Consider the following 18,230-nt stretch of genomic DNA (forward strand, 5'->3'; position numbering starts at 1 on the left):
CATCCATGTCTTGGCAGTGCAGAGTTGCTTTGGACAACTCCTGCCATAACTCCTTTCCTGACATGGACCTGTCTGTTTTGTGCTGTTTTGTGCTGCTGTGGTTCTCTGTGCTCAGGTCACTGCACCAGGAGAATGACATTTCCAAAAGAAATGCTTTCCCCTGTAAAAAACAAGGTCATATTATGAAGGGGTGTTCATTTGTTTTTATTAAAACCAAAACTTCTCAGTTGTGACCAGTTCCTGGTGCAGGGCTTTATTTCAGTTATGGCCAGCGTTCTGTCAATCTCAAAGTAAATGTAAAATGTGCAATAAATTATATTCAGCTGAAATGCAGGTCCCATTCCCTTTTCATCTGTAGGAAGTTCCTGAGATAAAACCCCTGGAAAGCAAGGGTTGCAGGTCTTGTAAAGGTAACAGCACTCTCCATCCCATCCAGCTTAGTGACCTCTGCTGGGTGGGAGTGGGCACAAATGTACATCTCCTCCAGTTCCTTTTTGATGTCACTGTGTGAGGTGTTGTGGTCAGAAGTGCCTGTAGAGACAAGGACATGGCACAAGAGCATCCCTGAGATCCAGATGCTTGGTCAGTCTCCCCAGCCCCCTCCTCCTTTCTTCCTTGTTTTCTATCAGTGCCAAGTTTTGCTAAAACTGTAATAACAGCCCCACTGCAGAACCGCAGCCTTCACCACCATATTCTGCTGTGAGCAGTTGCCATTTTACATCCACAACTCCCCTGGGACTTCTTTTTATGACTCTCTATAATTCAAAATTACCAGAATTAATTAACAGAATTAAGATAGAAGCTCTAAGCAAGCAGAGCTGAGCTTCCAGTGTGACCTAATGCCATTTCCAAAAGGTTGAGCTACCTTTTCAGTTTGCCAAGGTGTTCAGGCTGCTGCTTTGACAGCAGCTGGCTGAGCAGCAGTGCCGGTGGGGTTGTGGCACATACACAAGCTGCAGGGTGGCACCAAGGCTCCAGCAGCTCTTGGGTGGTTTGAAAGTCCTCTGTGCTGCCCGGTGGTGGGGAGGGAGGGAGGGAGGGAGTTCTCTTTCAACACAGCTCCCAGAGAGTTCTCAAGGGCTTGGTCTGTGTCTGGCCAAGCCTCCAGTCCTTGCTAAGGGGTGCAGTGCTGCCCCAGGGCTGTTTCTGACCTGCAGGGACCTGGTGCCAGGACTGTGCACTCCAACACCATTGGCATCCTGGCCTGAGCCCTGTCCCCCAGCTCAGTCACTGCACCCTTCAGCAGGCCCCTGGCACAAGCCCAGCACGCTGTCCCTGCTGTCTTGAGCCACTCTAGGCAGTGCCTCCCTCCCAGCCCTCCAGGGCTCCATCACCACGTCCCACATTCTAAGCAGAGGCTGGCAAGGAGCAGCTGCTCCACAGAAAGGTGGCGATGCCAGCTCTTCCTATCCCCACCTCAGTGTATTGTTTTGGGAAGAGCACTTCAAGTGTTAAGTCTTCCTGCTGCCTGGCACAACAGCTCACAAACCAATAAATCATAACAGCAGACTCCTGAGTTTGGAATATAACAAACTCATTGTTCATTTGTCTCACGTGTAAGAAAAAAACATGGTTCATTAGAAGTTTTAATGAAAAAATAAAGTTCTGAATTAAACTATAATTATACATGGCTGAAAGTGATGAACTAAAATAATGGAGATGTTACTTCTTTATTTCTCTCTGCTGATATTGTAACGTGCTGGACACCATCCACTGGGATAAATCCAAAAAGGGGACAGAACAAGAGTCAGTCACACTGATTAGTGTTGAACCTCTGTGAAAAAGAGCCAGTTCACTTGACAGTGCACCATTTCTCCCATAAAAGCTTCAGGAACACAGTCCACAGAGGTCCAGTTGAACTGCAGACACGCTGTAAACACAAGAGATACGAATTTCAGACCAGGTCCAACTCTTGTGCAGTTGTGGCTGGGATCTTCCAAAGCATTTCTGGGGAAATGGCAGCACTGGAGAACTTTGGTTATTTTTCTGGCTGCAAAGGACAGTCAGGCAGCCATTGGGAGCGAGTCTTTGGCAAACTCCTTGGTGGTTCCACATAGCTTCTGAAGGCAGCACAGTACAGTCGTGGTTGAGAGATTTCACAGAAGCTGGTTTTCTGAACCCAGTCAGCGGTTACAGCTTGGTGGAACGAGATTTTTATCAAGAACCAGGAGAGAACAGCTGCTTGTTGTGCACTTCTGTCACCCTGCCCCACACCGTGGAGCCCCAGGGCCCTGTGGTACTGGGCTGCCTGAGGCTTTGGCAGCCCCGGGGCCAATGTCTGAAGGAGGGCACTTGAACCTGTGTGCTAGCAAGACCCTCAGTCATCACCAGGATGCATCTCCCGGTGAGCCAGTCCTCAGACAAGGCAATGCTCCAACGCTGTGTGACTGCAGAACTCATGGGGTCATGATCCTGCTGGTGTGGCTGCAGCTGCTGTGCCAGCCAGCGCTTCTCTGAGCCTCTTACTGGACAGAGCACACACTGTTCTTCAGGCATAACTTCAGAGAAACACCTCAAAACATCAACCCGATTTGTGTGATCCATGTGGATCTGTCTGGTCATTGAGAGGAACAGTGCCAGCATCTCCCTGGCCTTGTGTATGAGCTGTGATTTCCCATCGTGGTCCTGAAGGGATTTCCCGTGGGTTAAGGCCCAGGAGGTCCTGTCTGCAGTGCTGGCCAGGGCCTCAGGGCCTCTCCACACCACACCAGACGGATCCTCATTGCACTTCATCCTGTATTCTGCATTGCCTGCATTTGATCTGCGTCATTGCTACCAACAGAATAAAGATTCTGGCTTTTTGGTTACAGTCCAGTTTCAAAAAACAAACAGCAAAAGCAAAAATCAACTCAGCTGTCATACTTGGATGGACATGATCAAATTCCAAACCAGACCTGCCAGGTTCTACATTTCCTTTGGCCCCTTTTACAGCCCATGTTTGAATTCTGGGCCGAGAAAAAGGAGAGTCATCTTCTTAAAACAGCACCATAGAGGTTAATGAAGGGACAGGAAATGGAGCAGTTTCCCCCCATACACACATTTGAGCTGTTCATGCAAATAAATCACAAAAAAAAAAACCACTGTAAGAAGAGACCTTCTAGGAAGGAATCTGATGCCACTGATCCCCCACGCTGCTTGTCCAGGAAAAGGGTTGCTCCTTCCTGCCAGGGCGCTGTCCCTTGGCACAGGAGGGAGCCCCAAGTCTCGTTTGCACTTGGATGATGCCAAATGACAGAACTCCCCTATGCTGAGGCCCGTGGAAGCAGCAGCAGATCGCACAGAGGCCGGTAGCACTGAGGCTGACTCCTATGGAGTCTTAGCATATCTAAGATTGATCTATATGGACAAATGGGCAGGTATAATATCACATTGAATTTAAAACACAGGGCCATTTACTTTTCAGACTCTTCACACAGACTCCCTCCTCCTCCCCTCCCTCTTTGGGAGGAGGAGGAGTTTTCTAGCACAGAGAAGATTTGCAGTTTCCCAATGGGATGAGAAAACCTACTTGGCAAAGGTATAGTACATCACCCAGTCATCGTAACCGGACAAAACTCCACTGAGCTCAGAGAGCTTCGTCTGTCCCTCGAGACAGTCTCTCGCCACAGTTCTGCCCAGTTGGCCGCTCCCAGCTCCGGCTGCCCGCGGCTCGGCGATTCCTCATTCCTGGGCCACAGGCCAGCTGGGCAGCCCTCCCGCCTGAGCAGCAGCAGTTCAGGGGAGCCCTCCCCGGCCTCCCGGCCGGCACCCACGGCTCACCCGCCCACGCAGCGCACCAGCACGTGCCTCCCCCCTAGTCCAGAAAGCGCCTGCGCGAGCCCGTCCGGGAGCGGTTCGAACGGCGAATGTCAAACTTGGAGTCCCGGCACTTCTGGCAGATGTAGATCTCTGGGACATTCGACTTGCGGATTTTGGCGCAGGAGAGGTGGATCCAAGTGTGGCACTCGTTGCACTCGATCATCGGCCGCCCAGCGAAAGGCTTCATGCAGAAGCAAGTGACCAGGTCCCACGAGTCGTCATCTGCAAAGACAAATGTCACAGATACGTTTTTAGCGGCTGATGCCCCTCACACCAGGAATTTCTCTCCTTTCATGCTAAATTAACTACCTGGGTTTCAAAGACAGGCATTTTGCTGCTTTTTTTAGGTCTCTCTTGCACAGGAAGAGACTCGCAGCAATACACAGGAAGCTGTAATCGAGGAGATGCTGCTTCTATAAAATTGCAGCTTTTCACAGTTCTGCAGTTTATTGCAGAAAGAGCAAACCCACCTCCCTCCTCCCAAAAACCCAACTGCTCCTGAATTCCACCCAGGCAGTGCTCCTCAGCATTATCCTGAGGCTACAAGTAAAGCACCACTACTTCCACCTGGCTAATCCACTTGGACAGCCAGGCCACCCACCTGAATCCACCATGATGTCCTCATCATCACCAGTGCCATCCTCATCCCGAAAGACCACCTGCTTGCCCTGCCGAATGACCGTTCGTTTGCCCACGCTCTGGATCTCCACCGTCTGCTCGGCTGTCACAGCAGGGTAGGAGACGCTGGATGGGGTGTCAGAGTCCCACACCGAGCAGTGCTCAGTCACAGACTGAGGGTCACCCTCCGACGAGGGGCTCATCGGTGTCTCTGCGTAAGAGTCCTCTGCCTCCAGATCCAGCAGCTTCTCCTCATAGTCCTCCTCTGCAGACACCTCTGTTTCCCTCCTTTTCAGCTTTTTCTTCTTCCTGATCTTATCGATTTGCTTTCGCTCTGGCAGGAAGTTGCTGGCCTTTGCCCGCTGGAACAGGGAACCATACGGTTTTGCTCGCTTAAGCTGACTAAAGTTCTTTCTGTTCTTGGTGGGCAGGGAGACAGAGGAGGGGGTGTCATTGAAGCGAGGATCCCAGCTATCACTGTCAATCGTGCCTCCAGTACTGTTGGGAGGGCTGGGGCTGTTCCTCAGCGGCGTTTCCTGGAACATGTTGAGGAAACAGGTAACAGTTTGACTCGGAGCAGAATCATACGTGGCGCAAGGCACTGTCCCCTGTCCCCCCAGGGCACTCTGACCCATCCCTGAGATACTGTGTGCTGTCCCCTAGAGTGGTGTTCCCTGTCCCCACGGGCTGAACCCCTGTTCCCCCAGGTACTGTCACCTGTCCCCGAAGCACTGTACCCTGTCCCCCTCGGAGCTGAGCCTTGTCCCCCAGAGTGCTGTGCCCTGACCCCTGGGGAGCTGAGCCCTGTCCCTCAGGCACTGTGCTCTGTTCCCAAGCCGCTGAGCCCTGTCCCTCGAGGTGCTGCCGCTCCCGCTCCCGCTCTCCCTGCACATCACCCCGAGGTTTCTCCGGCAGCTCCCGGGGAGCAGCAAGAGCGATGCCGGATCCGACGTTTTTCACCCCGCCCACGCCGGGCACCACCCGCCCCGTCCCCAGAGCCTCCAGCCGCCGCGGTTCCCCTTTTGTTCAGGCCCGGCGCGGAGCCGTGACCGCTGGAGCGGCCGGTCTGACAGACCAGCCCGGTGCCCCCCGTGCCCCCAGCCCGCGGCCCCCCCCCCCCCCCGTGCCCCCCGGTGGAACTCACCTCCTGCGGGTACGGGATGTAGCCGGCGTACGCCAAGACGAAGGTGCAGAACTTATTGAAGTCCTCCACGGTACGGTGCCGCCGGGAGCCGGGGGAGAAGTCCTGCGGGAGGCGGGGGTGAGCGGCGGCCGCGGGGCCGGGCCCGCCGGTGGGAGGCGGCGCCGCCGCTCCCGCCGCGCCCCGCACCGCCCCCCCGCCCCCGCAGCGGCGGAACCGGGCAGTGCCCCCCCTCCCCCCATCGCCCCCCGGCGTCGGTACCGGGCCCCCAGGCAGCTCCCCCGCGGAGGGCACGGCGGGGCGGCGCCGCCGCCATTCCTCGCCCCGGCGGCACAAGATGGCCCCGGCCCCCCGCCCCGCGGCGGGGAACGGGCAGCGGGCACCGGCGGCCGGACAGGGCCGGGCCGGGCCGGGCTGGGCGGCGGGACACGCACCCCCTCCCCTTCTGTTCCCTCCCCGCTTCTCCCTTCCCTTCCTTTTTCCCCCCGGGACTCCGGCTCACCTCCGGGGCAAACGGCGAAGCGCAGGAGTCGGAGTCCATGTCCCGGCGGGGGCGCGGGCGGGGCCGGGGCGGCGGCGGCGGCAGCCGGGCAGTGCCGACACCGCGAGCGGCTCGGTGCCGGCGGGAGGCGGCGAAGGGGCGGCCGCCCGCGCGGGGCCGCCGGGAGCCGTAGTCCGGGCGTGCGCAGTGCCGGGCGCGGGGCGCGCTGGGAGCGGCGGAGGGGCGGGGGCGGTGCCGGGAGCGGTGAACGGAGCGGGAAGCGGAGCGCGGAGCAGGGCGGAGAGCGGATCGGTGAGTGGGGTCCGGGAGTGGTTCTTATCGGGTGATTGTGGGCCCGGGCGGGACGGGCTGGCACTGGGCTCACCGCGGGGCCTGGCTGGTGGCAGGACGGGCGCCGAGGCGTCTACCGGAGCTGGACCCTCAACCCCGAGGCGGACCCTCCGCCCGCGCTAACGGCGGTACGCGAGCCCGACTCCGAGCGGAGCTGCCTCAGCGCCGTCTGCGCTCGGGCCGGTCTTGTGTTCCCCCGGTACCATTGGGCGGCTCCTTCTGAGCGCCAGCCCTGGGCCAAGGGCGCGGGGCTGGGCGCGGTAGCTGCGGGGCCCTGGGACCGGCCTGAGCGGGGCCGCGCTGCCAGCGCCGCCGCCTTACGCAACGGCGGGTCCCGGCTGGGACCCGCTCCCCGAGCCCACCCGCCGCCTCCTTGCCTGATCCCCACCATCCTTTCCCACCCCGGGAATCGCTCGGGGGGCTCGGCCCAGCGGCTCCGCGCAGGGCGTGATCCAGGTGCGCTCCCGCAGGCACGGCATGGCGACAAGCACCGGCGGGACGGCAGCGGGAGCCTCCACCGCGGCGGCGGCGACGGGAGAACCGGCACACGCGGTGTCGCTGCTGCGGGGTCTGAGCGCGCTGCGGGCCGAGCGGAGCCTGCTGGACGTGACGGTGGTGGCCGGCGGGCGAGAGTTCGGGGCTCACCGCGCCGTTCTGGCCGCTGCCTCGGGGTACTTCCGCGCCATGTTCGGCGGGGCCCTGCGCGAGTCGCGGGCCGAGCGTGTGCGGCTGCACGGCGTCGAGCCCGAGTGCCTGGGGCGGCTGCTCGACTTCGCCTACACCGGCCGCGTGGGGCGGCTGGGCCCCGACATCGCCGAGCGCCTGCTGCGCGCCGCCGACCTGCTGCAGTTCCCCGCCGTCAAGGAGGCCTGCGGTGCCTGGCTGGCGCGGCAGCTGGAGCCCGCCAACGCCCTGGACATGCAGGACTTCGCGGAGGCCTTTGCCTGCCCGGAGCTGGCGGCTGCCGCCCACCGCTTCGTGCTGCGGCACGTGGGCGAGCTGGGCGCCCAGCTGGAGCGGCTGCCGCTGCCGCGCCTCCTCTCCTACCTGCGGGACGATGGGCTCTGCATCCCCAAGGAGGAGGCTGCCTTTCAGCTGGCACTGCGCTGGGTGCGCGCTGACCCTGCCACCCGTGCCCCGCTGCTGCCACAGCTCCTGGCCCACGTCCGCCTGCCCTTTGTGCGCCGCTTCTACCTGCTGGCCCACGTGGAGAGCGAGCCGCTGGTGGCCCGCTGCCCTCCCTGCCTGCGACTTCTGCGTGAGGCCCGCGACTTCCAGGCTGCCCGCCTCGACCGCCACGACCGGGGGCCCTGTGCCCGCATGCGCCCCCGGCCCTCCACTGGCCTCGCCGAGATCCTTGTCCTCGTTGGTGGCTGCGACCGTGACTGCGATGAACTTGTCACCGTCGACTGCTACAACCCACGCACTGGCCACTGGCGCTACCTGGCCGAGTTCCCCGAGCACCTGGGAGGGGGCTACAGTGTCACTGCACTGGGCAACGACATCTATGTCACAGGTAAGGCATACAGGGAATGAGGAGAAGCACCAGGGTGGAGGGTTCTGTTGAAAATATGTAGGTTGTAGCTGCGACATTAGGCTTTTCCTGGGTAGCAGAGAGTTTGGGACTTGGCTTTGGGTGCCTGCAGCCTGCCAGCAGGCATGGAGACTCCTGGAGTCGGTGCTGGATTTAGCAGCTGGTCTCAGTCCAGGAGCTATTTTGTCATGACTAATGCTGTTGAGCATGCTGGCAAAAGTCACAGATCTTGTAGTTAGAACTTTTTAACCGTCACTGAGGACAGGGGTGATGTAAGAAGGTTTTGAGTTTCTCTCTTTGAAGAAGGTGTTCAGGTTCAGAGCCCCCTGAATCACATGCTTGAGGCTGAGGCATGTCAGAAAACCCCAGGTTCCTTCACCAGCCCCTGTGAGTCACGGTACCTTCCCCTGCACAAATCCTGCCTCCTTGCTGGGGCTACAATTACTTCTGTCAAGGTGACACCAATATGTAAATTTGGCTGTTAAGCTGCATGCAGATCCCTCCTTTGAACTACATCTCTGTGACAACCGTAACAAACTGAGGCCCAGGCCCAGGACACCGAGTGCTGTGGAACAGCGTGCCCTCGGTGTGCAGGACACACTGGTAGAGCTTTGAAGAGCAAGTCTTAATGCAGGTGAACAGAAAACTGTGTGTTCTCTAGTCACAAGCAGAAAACAAGGACCTGCTTTAAGGACAGGGTTGTAAAAATGACAGGCTACCACATGGATGCAGCATGATTTTGAAGAAGCCCTTACATCCTGTGGGAGCTTTCTGGAGTGATCCCAGGCAGATCAGTCCTGCTGGGAGCTGTGTACAGGCTGCTGCTGGGGATCTTGGGTTGGTTTGGTCTGTGTCAGTGTGACGAAGGCAAGGCTGGGAGATTCCCAAGCTGCCAGCAGCACCGCTGCCTTGGCAGCTTCTGGACAGTGACTGAGGGGGGGGTGTAAAATGGGAGAGAGTGGGTATTAGAGGACAGAGGCAGTGAAACATCAAGACTCATTTTGAGTCTCAGCTGGGTATGGACTAGGAACGACATGGGACAAATCCTCCCCGGCTTGCTGGGAATGAAACAGTGCAAAACTTCCTTTAAAATCCTTGTGGCACTTGTGCTGAGCCAAGCCCTCTCCTCCATCACCCTTCCCTTTGTGGAGCCAGGCTCTTGACATGTGTCATGCTGTGCCACAGGGGGCTCGGACGGGTCCAGGCTGTACGACTGTGTCTGGAGGTACAATTCCAGCGTGAACGAGTGGACAGAGGTGTCGCCCATGCTGAAAGCCAGGGAATACCACAGCTCCACGGTCCTGGACGGGCTGCTCTACGTGGTTGCCTCTGACAGCACGGAGCGCTATGACCACACGCTGGACAGCTGGGAGGCCCTGCAGCCCATGCTGTATCCCATGGACAACTGCTCCACCACCTCGTGCCGTGGGAAACTCTTCGCCATCGGCTCCCTGGCTGGCAAAGAGTCCATGGTCATGCAGTGCTATGACCCCGACAGTGATCTCTGGTCCCTTGTCAACTGTGGCCACCTGCCGCCCTGGTCCTTTGCCCCAAAGACCGTCACTCTCAATGGTCTCATGTACTTCATACGGTGAGTAGTGGGAGCAATCGCTTCCCTCCCTCCCCATGTCCCCAGGAGGAGAGCCCACAGCTTCCCTGGGAAGGTGGATTTTGTGGATTTTGCAGGTGGTGGACAGAGGGCACTGGGTTGGGACAGCACAGCAGTGCTTCCCCTGATGGTGCAGGGAGGGCTGTCACACCTCTTTCCTTGTGTTGGTGGGCTTCAAAGAGCTGCCCATAAACTTGTGTGAAAATGTCTGAGTGTAACCCAGGGCTGGGGAACAGACATGTGTGAATCCATCTGAAGTCAGCAGCACTGCTTGGAAATTGGCTTCTCGGTTTCTTTGGCTCCTGGTTCAGCCCCCCTCGTTGCTATAAATAAGCACATAAGCTCCAAGAAAACGTTAAACTCTAGTGCAGGAGAGGACGTCTTCCGTCTCAGCAGAGATAAGAGGGCTGAAGATGAAGTGATTGGTCACTATTTTTAAGCACCTTTCCAAACTGGGACTTAATTACCCATCTGAAGCTGTCCTGGTGGCGCAAATACTTCAGTTATCCGCTTAATTAAAAATAAACGGGAAGGCATGCTAGGGCTGGAGCATTTCATCTCCCTGTGTTGACTCTGAGCAAACAGAGACTTCTGTGATGGCCCCCAGGCACTTCTCTTTTTTTAATCTCCTCTTGGCTTTGCATAAAGTGGCAGCTTTGGCCCAAGACTTTTTATTTGATCCTGTCGGGTCCAGCCAAGTGTCTTGCTGGCGGCTGTTCTGGTCAGCTGGTTTCAGTCCATCCTGCCAGAGTATTGCAGCTGCTCAGCTCCTTGTCACAACCTGATTCTATAGAATTTCCTTTTTCTTACCCATTTTAAAATACTGATGATTGACACTTCAGGATTTTCGGATCACTTTGCATCTGCAAGAATCAGTGAGGAGATGATCAGGGTTAGGTGTTCTTCCCTCATTTCACGTGCTGCGTGCGCGTGGGCTGCTCCTCCATGTAGAGCTGTGGGATAATCTTTGGAGTACAGAAGAGTAGGTTGCAAGTAAAAGTAGCAAATCGGTTTAATAGCTCAGGCTAAAGGCTCTGAGTGATGATCCCTCGAACTGGGACTAGTTTTATACCTGTAAATAAAGCACAGGAGTGAGGTTCAGCTGCTCTCTGCAGTTGCCCCAGAGCTGACACAGGGTGGGGAGAGGAGCCCCTGGTCTGGCTGCTGGCCCCGCCTGGAGCTGCCTTGCAGCATCTTGATCCCATCTGTACCAGGACTGTATTGGAAGGACTGACAGCTCCTCTCCAGCTGCCCTGACCTTGTCCTCCACGCATTCTTGTGTCAGCAGCGCGTGTCTCTGAGTTGCAAACGTCCCTCACCTGTCACTGTCGCCCTCCTGTCTGCCAAGCAGGGTGGGTAAGAGAAGCCCTGGGGGATTATGTTGCCTCCCCAGCTCTTCACTCCCCCTGCCCATCTAAATTTGGCTTTGATGAAGAACCCAAGCAGCGTTTCTAGAATGCAGAACAGTAATTCTGTGTTCTCTTCCCCAGAGATGACTCGGCTGAAGTGGATGTTTACAATCCATCAAAGAATGAATGGGATAAAATCCCTGCCATGCTTCAGGTAGGACATTTTCTCACTTCCAGGATGTCTTAAATGTTATAAATTAATGTCATTTGCCTTTGGAAAACCAAGAGCTTTTTAGAATCAGAACCCCTTGCATGTGGAGCTGGTTTAAGTGTGTTGGAGTCACTAGGAAGAAGTCCTGGATATGGTGGCATGTCTGGGTGTGCAGCCCAGCATGTGAGATCTGTGGGCATCACTGGTTCAGAGCCCAACCTGCAGCTGGCAGGCATGAAACTCCCTCCTAGGAGCAGCTCCCATATCCCACCGACCCCCTTGCTGGATCAGGCAAACCTCCCCCTGGTCACAGTGTGTATTTATTGTTATGTTGCAGGTTCATGTCGGGGGGAGCGTGGCTGTGCTCGGAGGGAAGCTCTATGTCTCGGGAGGCTACGATAACACGTTTGAACTCTCGGATGTCCTGGAAGCCTATGACCCTGAGACACGAACGTGGAGTGTCGTGGGCCAGCTCCCTGAGCCCATCTTCTGGCACGGCAGCGTCAGCATATTCCGGCAGTTCATGCCAGAAACCACACAGGAGGATGACAGCATCACGCTGGACAACACCATCAGCTTGAGCAGGCAGAACCAAAACCTTCACAGCCAGAACCTCAATGAGCTGCCTTAGCACAGGAAGCAGCTTGACAGAGTCCCTCATCCAGAACCTGGGCTGCTTTGGGAGAAGGCTGAGGCAAACCAGTGCTTGGAAACAAAACCATACTGATCACAGAGGGAGCAAGAACTCTGGCTGTTGGATGTGATGCTGTGGGCCTGCAGGCAGCGAGGCCTCCACTGCTTCCCTCAGCCCTTCAGGGTGGGAGACGGCACCACGCTGCCCACAGAGACCCGAGAGCTGATCCTGGGGAAAGCACTCATGGTGAACCACGCCACAGCACCGCTGCTTACGGCTTGTGACCAGACACCTTTCACTGGGAGCTCCTTCACCCTGTAATGCTTCATTTGCCACCAAACTCCTTCCTTCCGTTTCTGTCTTGGGAGGGGTCTGTCTGGTAGGGCAGTGGTCTGGATACCCTCCCTGTATTCTGTGCCTCGGAGGGGGATAGGCTTGTGCACGTGTTGGATTGAAAGGTAGTTATTTTAGGTTTTTTTTCTTCTTTTTATTTGGGTTTGCATTTTTTTGGCCTGTGTAAGATTTGCCTTTATACTTGCCCAAGTGCCCTGGCCAGAGGGGCTCTGTTTATCTACCTTCGCTGAAGAGCAGCTGCGTGCAGTTTACTTGTGGAATGTTTCTGGAAGAAAGCAAATGGCTGAACCTGCAGCGTGGCTCCCTGAGAGCAAGTGCTGCACCTTCTGGAGAACCCTGAAGTGTGGCAGAAGCTAAGGTGTGGCAGGATGCATTTGCTTTTTTGGTCTTTAAATTTTAGCTAATAGAGGAAAAAATTGCATTTAAACTGAATTCAGAGATGGAAACCCCGTGTACTCTGTGCTCCAGGCTTGCCCCTGGATCGAGGAGCATCCGAGCCCCATTTCCACAGCATCAGCATCTTCACAGCTTTACAGAAACGTGTTTTGCCCCAGTGCTGTCTGATGCTGCTGCACCCCTCAGCCACGGGGAACCCGGGCTGTTCTCCAGCCTGGAACACTGACAGTGCCTTGAGACCGCCGCGTGCCAGCAGGGAACGCGCAGGGCCCGGCGCGGCTGCCCCTTGGTGTCAAACCCGTGGACAGAGTAGTGGGTGCAGGGGCCCACAGTTCGGGGCAGCTGCTGCTTTTTTGGGAGCAATGGCCAATTCCCGACGGCGCCGCAGCTCGAGGCATTTCTGCTGAGCTATAAATAACGCACCCCGGCGCACGCGGCCGTGCTCGCTGCTGGACCCCCAGTCCCACCCGCTGAGCAGCTACAGATCTGTATTTATTTTTTGTAGAATTCATTGTGTTGAATCCTCAAGTACAGTTGAACTCCATCCTTTGAAACAAAGGCATTTTACATTTGCAGATAGTGTATTTTTATTCTCATAGTTTGTTTTTAAATTTACTTGCAGCAGTCAAGTTAAATAAAACTTGTTACACAATTCTGTTTTCTGTGAGGGGAAGGGACCTGGAATGACATTTTACTGGGAGTTTCTCATTCCAGATATGCTTAAATTGGAGCCTCTCTGCCTCCTTGGTAGTAGAGGGAGAAAAGGCAGAGAGCATGGCTGCAACTCTTGGGTGTAGGAGTACACACAGAGATCTCTTCCCCACCCTGGCACCACTCAGACCATGGTTCTCACTCTCCCAGCAACCCTGGATTGGGTTATTTGGGACAGAGTATGTCCCCACACATGAGCGCAGGCACTTTGTGGGTGCTGGAGTGTGTTTCATTCTAACCAGACATGGGTCATGCCCCGCCTTTAATGGGGTAAGGAAAGAGCAACTGACAAAAGCTTAACAAAACAAAAGATAAATAAGGCACCAGTTAAACGGCAGAATTAAGGAATGGGCAGAGCCGAAGGTGAGCTTTAATCACAGGCAGGGTGAGAGGGCTGAAGGAAAAGGGAGGGCAGCACCAGCTCCTCCGGCGTCAGAAAGTGAGTCACAGTATGACACAGGGAGGTCAGTCCCATCCCACTGCACACCGTGCGTGGACACTGACTGGAACGACTGTTCTGAGACATTTCTTCATTTGACACTCAATCACAAGGTCATGGTGACTTTCTTTCCCTGCAGCCTGGGATGGGAGACTTGCAGAAAAGGAGGGGAGGGGGCTCAAAAGAACAAGTGTGGCAGAAAGTGGCTCAGCTTAATGCTTTACTGTGTTTCAGTGGAAGGGGTGGGGTGGGCCACACTACGTCTCACAGTCTTCAGGAATCGTTGTAGTTATAATCAGCGATTGCTCAATCACATCCGCAGGGGAGAAGTTCTCGTTTGAGCAGAGTTTCTGTGCAGGGACCTCCTCAGGCAGTGGCCCACGGGCCAGCGACTCCACAATCACCTCGGCTGAGCCCACCTCCAGCTCTGGCGGCGGCTGCAGCACCACCATCACATCCTTCTCATCCTCGATGATCAGGTTCCGCAGCTTCCGCTGTCGAGGGTTGTAGTTCTCCACTCGGTCATGGATCTCCATGTGGCGCCTCAAATGAGCCTGCAAAGGATGGGGAATGTGGAGAGATGCAGTGAGGACTGGCTCCCCAGGGCAGCGCGAGGCCCTGGAGCTGGGAAAGGCCTCACCTGCCGTGTGAATTTGTAGCCACACTCGATGCACTCAAACTTCCTCACTCCTTTGTGCCGGCGAACGTGGACACGCAGCTGTTCTACCGCTGGGAAGGGAAACGAGAGCCTGTTGGCAGCAGCTCCATGTCATACAGGCTCATTGCAATGCCAACCCACCCATGGGAAGGAGGCAGCTCCTGCAGAGCCCCACGAGAGCTGGAGCTGCCACGTTACCTTTGAATGTCTTCCCACAGATGTGGCAGAAGTGGGGCCGCCCCTCCTGATGCCGGCTGGCGACGTGCCTCAGCAGTGGCCCCTTCTCCGTGAAACGCTGCTCACAAAACTCGCAGCTGAAGGGCCGCTCCCCGGTGTGCGTCCGGTTGTGCTTGTCCAGACTTGCTGCCGTTAAGAGGGGGAGACAAGGAGAGTGGCTGGTCAGAAGCACAGCCTCTGCACCCCCATCCCAGGGGCTGTCAGGCTGGGCCAGGCTGGCCAGGAAGGCAAGAGCAGCACAAGCAGTATCTGCCTGCTACTGCTAAGGGTCGTGAGCAACACCAGCTCGTTCCCCTTCTGTGCCATGAGAGCAGAGCAGGTGACAGGAACGTGCTTTCCTTGGTATCAGCCTGTCAGCCTGTCCTCACAAGAGCATGGCTTTGCTCCTGGGGAAGCTACTTTCTGGAGGTCCTGGATGCTGGAGCACAGCACTTGGCATGATCTGCCCCAGCCACAGCCAGGGGTACCTTGTGTCCGGAAGGTCTTGCCACAGAGATGGCACTGGAAGGGCTTCTCGCCAGTGTGCGTGCGCAGGTGCATGTTGAGGTTGGCTTTCTGTGTGAAGGCGTGGTGGCAGAACTCACACACGTAGGGCCGCTCGTTCCTGTGGGCAGAGAAACATCACCATCACCTCTGCCTCCACCAGCTTCGGCCCCTTGGGTCTCAGCCCAGCACCTCTAGGAAGAGGATGACTTTCAGCCAACCCCCAGGCCTGTGGGGCAGGGACTGCAGCCAGGAGAGTCAGGGTGTCGTAAGAGAGGACACGGGTCACATTGTACCTGTGCTTGGCCTTGATGTGCATCTGGAGGCCATTGCGGCTCGAGGCCCTGTGCCCGCACTCCTCGCACACAAACAGCTTCTCTCCACGGTGCTTGAAGGCCTCGTGCAGGCGCAGCTCTGTCCGGGACAGAAAGCACTTGGAGCAGGTTGAGCACTGTGAGGCCACAGGAGAGGAGGGTGTTAGGGTTGGGGTACACCCACCCCAGACCCACTCACACCCAGCCTTTCCCCAGCTGCTCCAGCGACCTCCCTGTGGAAGCCAAGGCAGCACCACCAGCTCAGAGACACCCAGTGAGATGGGACAGCCCAAGAGAGATGAAGTGCTGGTCAATACTTGGATCTGTGCGCTGCTCCTGTACCCAACAGAGCCTATTTCCAGTAGCTCTGTGTCCCACCCCCTCACTGACACAGCCAGACATAATGTTGTGCCATTCCTTAGGCCAGGTCCACACTCAGGATCACACCCTCCCCAAAACCCCCGGTCCCTACCGCATGGGGCTTGGGTGCACCATGCAGCTTTATCATGTGGCTCTGCAGGTCCTTCTTCTGCATGAACTGCTGTGAGCATGAGGAGCACTGCAAGACAGGAGAATGTGGTCAGCTTCCAGCTTCTCCCAAAGTGTGGTTTCAGAGCAAGGAGAGGACCAGCAGGGAGTAGAACACAGATTCCTGGTACAGCCATGGGAAGCCTTTGGCTGTGGTGCCTCCCTGGATCACATTTTGGTTCAGAGACAGGGAACAACCCTGAGTGGACTGTCATGGACCAAAGAAGGGAACTGGTGTGCTTGGCTCTTGCCAAGGCAAGAGGGCTGGGCTGCCCTAGAAGGGAAAGGCTTGCCCCTGCTCCGTGCCAGTGTCCAGAAGCATCCATAGGGATGTCGGATGCAGGCCCTGCTGACCTTGTACGGCATCTCCCCAGTGTGTGACACCATGTGCAGCCGCAGCTCCATCCGCCGCTTGAACACCTCCGGGCAGGCTGAGCATGTGAATACCTGTGAGAGACGGGGTGGTGTTGGCTTCCACAGGACCCAAAGCCTGACCTGGAGCCCACAGCTCAGCCTCCTGCCCAGCACATGGCACTGGCACCCAGCTACAGCATTCAGCCCACACCCACGGGAGCCAAATCTTGTACACTACAGAGTCCTGGTGTGCTGAAACACAACTGAGGGCTGTGTTGTGTATCCGGCGTGAGTCCCAGCCACAGGGGTCCTGGCTGTGGGGGTCCCAGCCATGGAACGTGCCACATGGTGCTGGCAGGGGTCTGTTTGGAACTGAGCATGGGCTGGGACTGGGAAAAGGCTCCAATTCCCCTGCTGCCACATGGCAGCCACACTCCAGCCCAGCAGGGCAGTTCCTGGGCGTACCTGTTCCGATCTGTTCATGCAGTTCCTGGCTTCGTGTTCCAGGAGATTCTCTTTTCTAAAGTAACATTTGCCACACTTGGAACACTCAAATGGCTTCTCTCCAGTGTGTTTCCTTGGGGTATGCAAATACAGAATCCCATCACTGCCTGCCAGCATCTGCACAAACAGGCCCAGGAGGTCACAGGGAAGGGTGAGGTGGATACTTCCTCCCACCCCCACATTGCTACTATTCACAGCTGCTCTAAAGCTGCTTTTATGCTACTTTTGAGTCCCCTCAACAGCACAGCTGTCAATGCCCGCTGTGCTCCACAGAACACCATTTCTGCAGAGCCAAGATTCTTCCCCAACACAAGTGAAGTAAAGCTTGATCTTTCACTGCAGGGCCATGCCCTGCTCTCGATGATCCACCCTGGAGCTCCTCAGAGCCCAGCCACGTGTACCCCACAACCCCAGAAACCTCCCCCCCCCCCAGCCTGGGGCACTCTCAAAGCCCAGGAGGATTTGCCATCGCCCACCTGCAACTAGCAGCTAGTGCAGCCGCCAAGGAGCCCCTCACATGGCCTTCCTGAGCCACAGCTCAGGACAGTCGCTGCAGCTCTGGGATGCCTTTCATTGACATATAACCTTCCCCCAGGCCAGAGCACCCCCAGGCCACAGCAGACCCCCCTTTACCACCCTGGGGGATGCCGAGGTGCTGGGACAAGCTGGCAGAAAGGACACCCCCCCACCGGGAAGGGGCCGAGCCGTGGGGGCGGCGCGTCCCCCCGCGCGCAAGGGGAAAGAGAAGCCGGAGCGTTTACCTGTTGTGCACTTTAAGGTAATATTTGCTGAGGAAGGTTTTATGACATGTGGGGCACTCGACCGGCACCGCTGTACCTTTTCTGCTCCCCGGCGCCTTTCCCGGAGCGGGGGGGCTCTTTTTGCTCCGCAGCACCTTTTTCTCAGGAAGGGGCTCAGCGTCGCCGTCCCCCCGCCCGCCGCCACCCACCGCCGCCTCCTCCGGGGCTGAGGGGGAGCCCTGCGAGGGAACAGCGGCGTCACCGCGCCGCCCCCGCCTCCCCGCCGGGCCCCGGCCCCGCCGTCCCCCTCCCGCTTCCCTCACGCACCGCCTGCCCGCCGGGCTGCGGGGCCGCCGCGGGCTCCGGGCGGGCGGCGGCGGCGGCGGCGCGGCGGGGCCGCGGGCGGAAGGCGCGGCACAGCGCCACGGCGTCGGGCACGCCGAGCTGCTCGGCGGCCGCCAGCAGGCGGGCGCGGTTGTGCGCCGTGAGCGCCAGGCGCCCCGTGTAGAAGAAGTCGAGCAGCAGCTGGAAGGTGTCGGCGAGGCCGTCGGGCAGCGCCACGGGCCCGCCGGGGCCGCGCGCGCGGAAGAAGCGGGAGCAGCTGGCGAGCACCGGCCAGTGCGCGCGGAACTCGCGGCCGCCCACGCCGAGCGTCGCGTCGCAGAACTGCCCGGCCGCGCGCTGCCGGTTCAGCTCCCGCAGCACCCGCACGCTGTGCGCCGCCGCCGCCGCCATGGCCGAGCACCGGAGCCCGCCGGCATCCGCCACCGCCGGACGTGGCGTCAG

The 18,230-nt window shown here is 57.6% G+C and overlaps 3 protein-coding genes across 3 annotated transcripts; 1 reads left to right on the forward strand and 2 right to left on the reverse strand.

The window, feature by feature from the left end:
• Nucleotides 1-3,369: 3,369 nt before the first annotated feature.
• PHF13 (PHD finger protein 13) lies at nucleotides 3,370-6,201 on the reverse strand. Its single transcript, XM_053997339.1, has 4 exons — nucleotides 6,060-6,201; nucleotides 5,561-5,662; nucleotides 4,400-4,952; nucleotides 3,370-4,020 (listed from the first exon to the last, which is right to left on the reverse strand). Exons 1-4 carry the CDS (start codon nucleotides 6,096-6,098, stop codon nucleotides 3,794-3,796), a joined length of 921 nt encoding a protein of 306 aa, XP_053853314.1. The 5' UTR covers nucleotides 6,099-6,201; the 3' UTR covers nucleotides 3,370-3,793.
• A 44-nt stretch (nucleotides 6,202-6,245) lies between these two features.
• KLHL21 (kelch like family member 21) lies at nucleotides 6,246-13,128 on the forward strand. The gene is made up of 5 exons (XM_053997334.1): nucleotides 6,246-6,350; nucleotides 6,860-7,905; nucleotides 9,109-9,514; nucleotides 11,023-11,095; nucleotides 11,430-13,128. Exons 2-5 carry the CDS (start codon nucleotides 6,867-6,869, stop codon nucleotides 11,721-11,723), a joined length of 1,812 nt encoding a protein of 603 aa, XP_053853309.1. The 5' UTR covers nucleotides 6,246-6,350; nucleotides 6,860-6,866; the 3' UTR covers nucleotides 11,724-13,128.
• Nucleotides 13,129-13,527: 399 nt separating this feature from the next.
• Nucleotides 13,528-18,179, reverse strand: ZBTB48 (zinc finger and BTB domain containing 48). The gene is made up of 10 exons (XM_053997335.1): nucleotides 17,772-18,179; nucleotides 17,466-17,683; nucleotides 16,666-16,777; nucleotides 16,201-16,293; nucleotides 15,791-15,877; nucleotides 15,301-15,455; nucleotides 14,989-15,125; nucleotides 14,483-14,647; nucleotides 14,267-14,355; nucleotides 13,528-14,180 (listed from the first exon to the last, which is right to left on the reverse strand). Exons 1-10 carry the CDS (start codon nucleotides 18,177-18,179, stop codon nucleotides 13,884-13,886), a joined length of 1,761 nt encoding a protein of 586 aa, XP_053853310.1. The 3' UTR covers nucleotides 13,528-13,883.
• Nucleotides 18,180-18,230: the final 51 nt, after the last annotated feature.

The sequence above is a fragment of the Vidua macroura genome, chromosome 23, assembly GCF_024509145.1.
Source record: "Vidua macroura isolate BioBank_ID:100142 chromosome 23, ASM2450914v1, whole genome shotgun sequence".
In the NCBI taxonomy this organism is placed as follows: domain Eukaryota; kingdom Metazoa; phylum Chordata; class Aves; order Passeriformes; family Viduidae; genus Vidua; species Vidua macroura.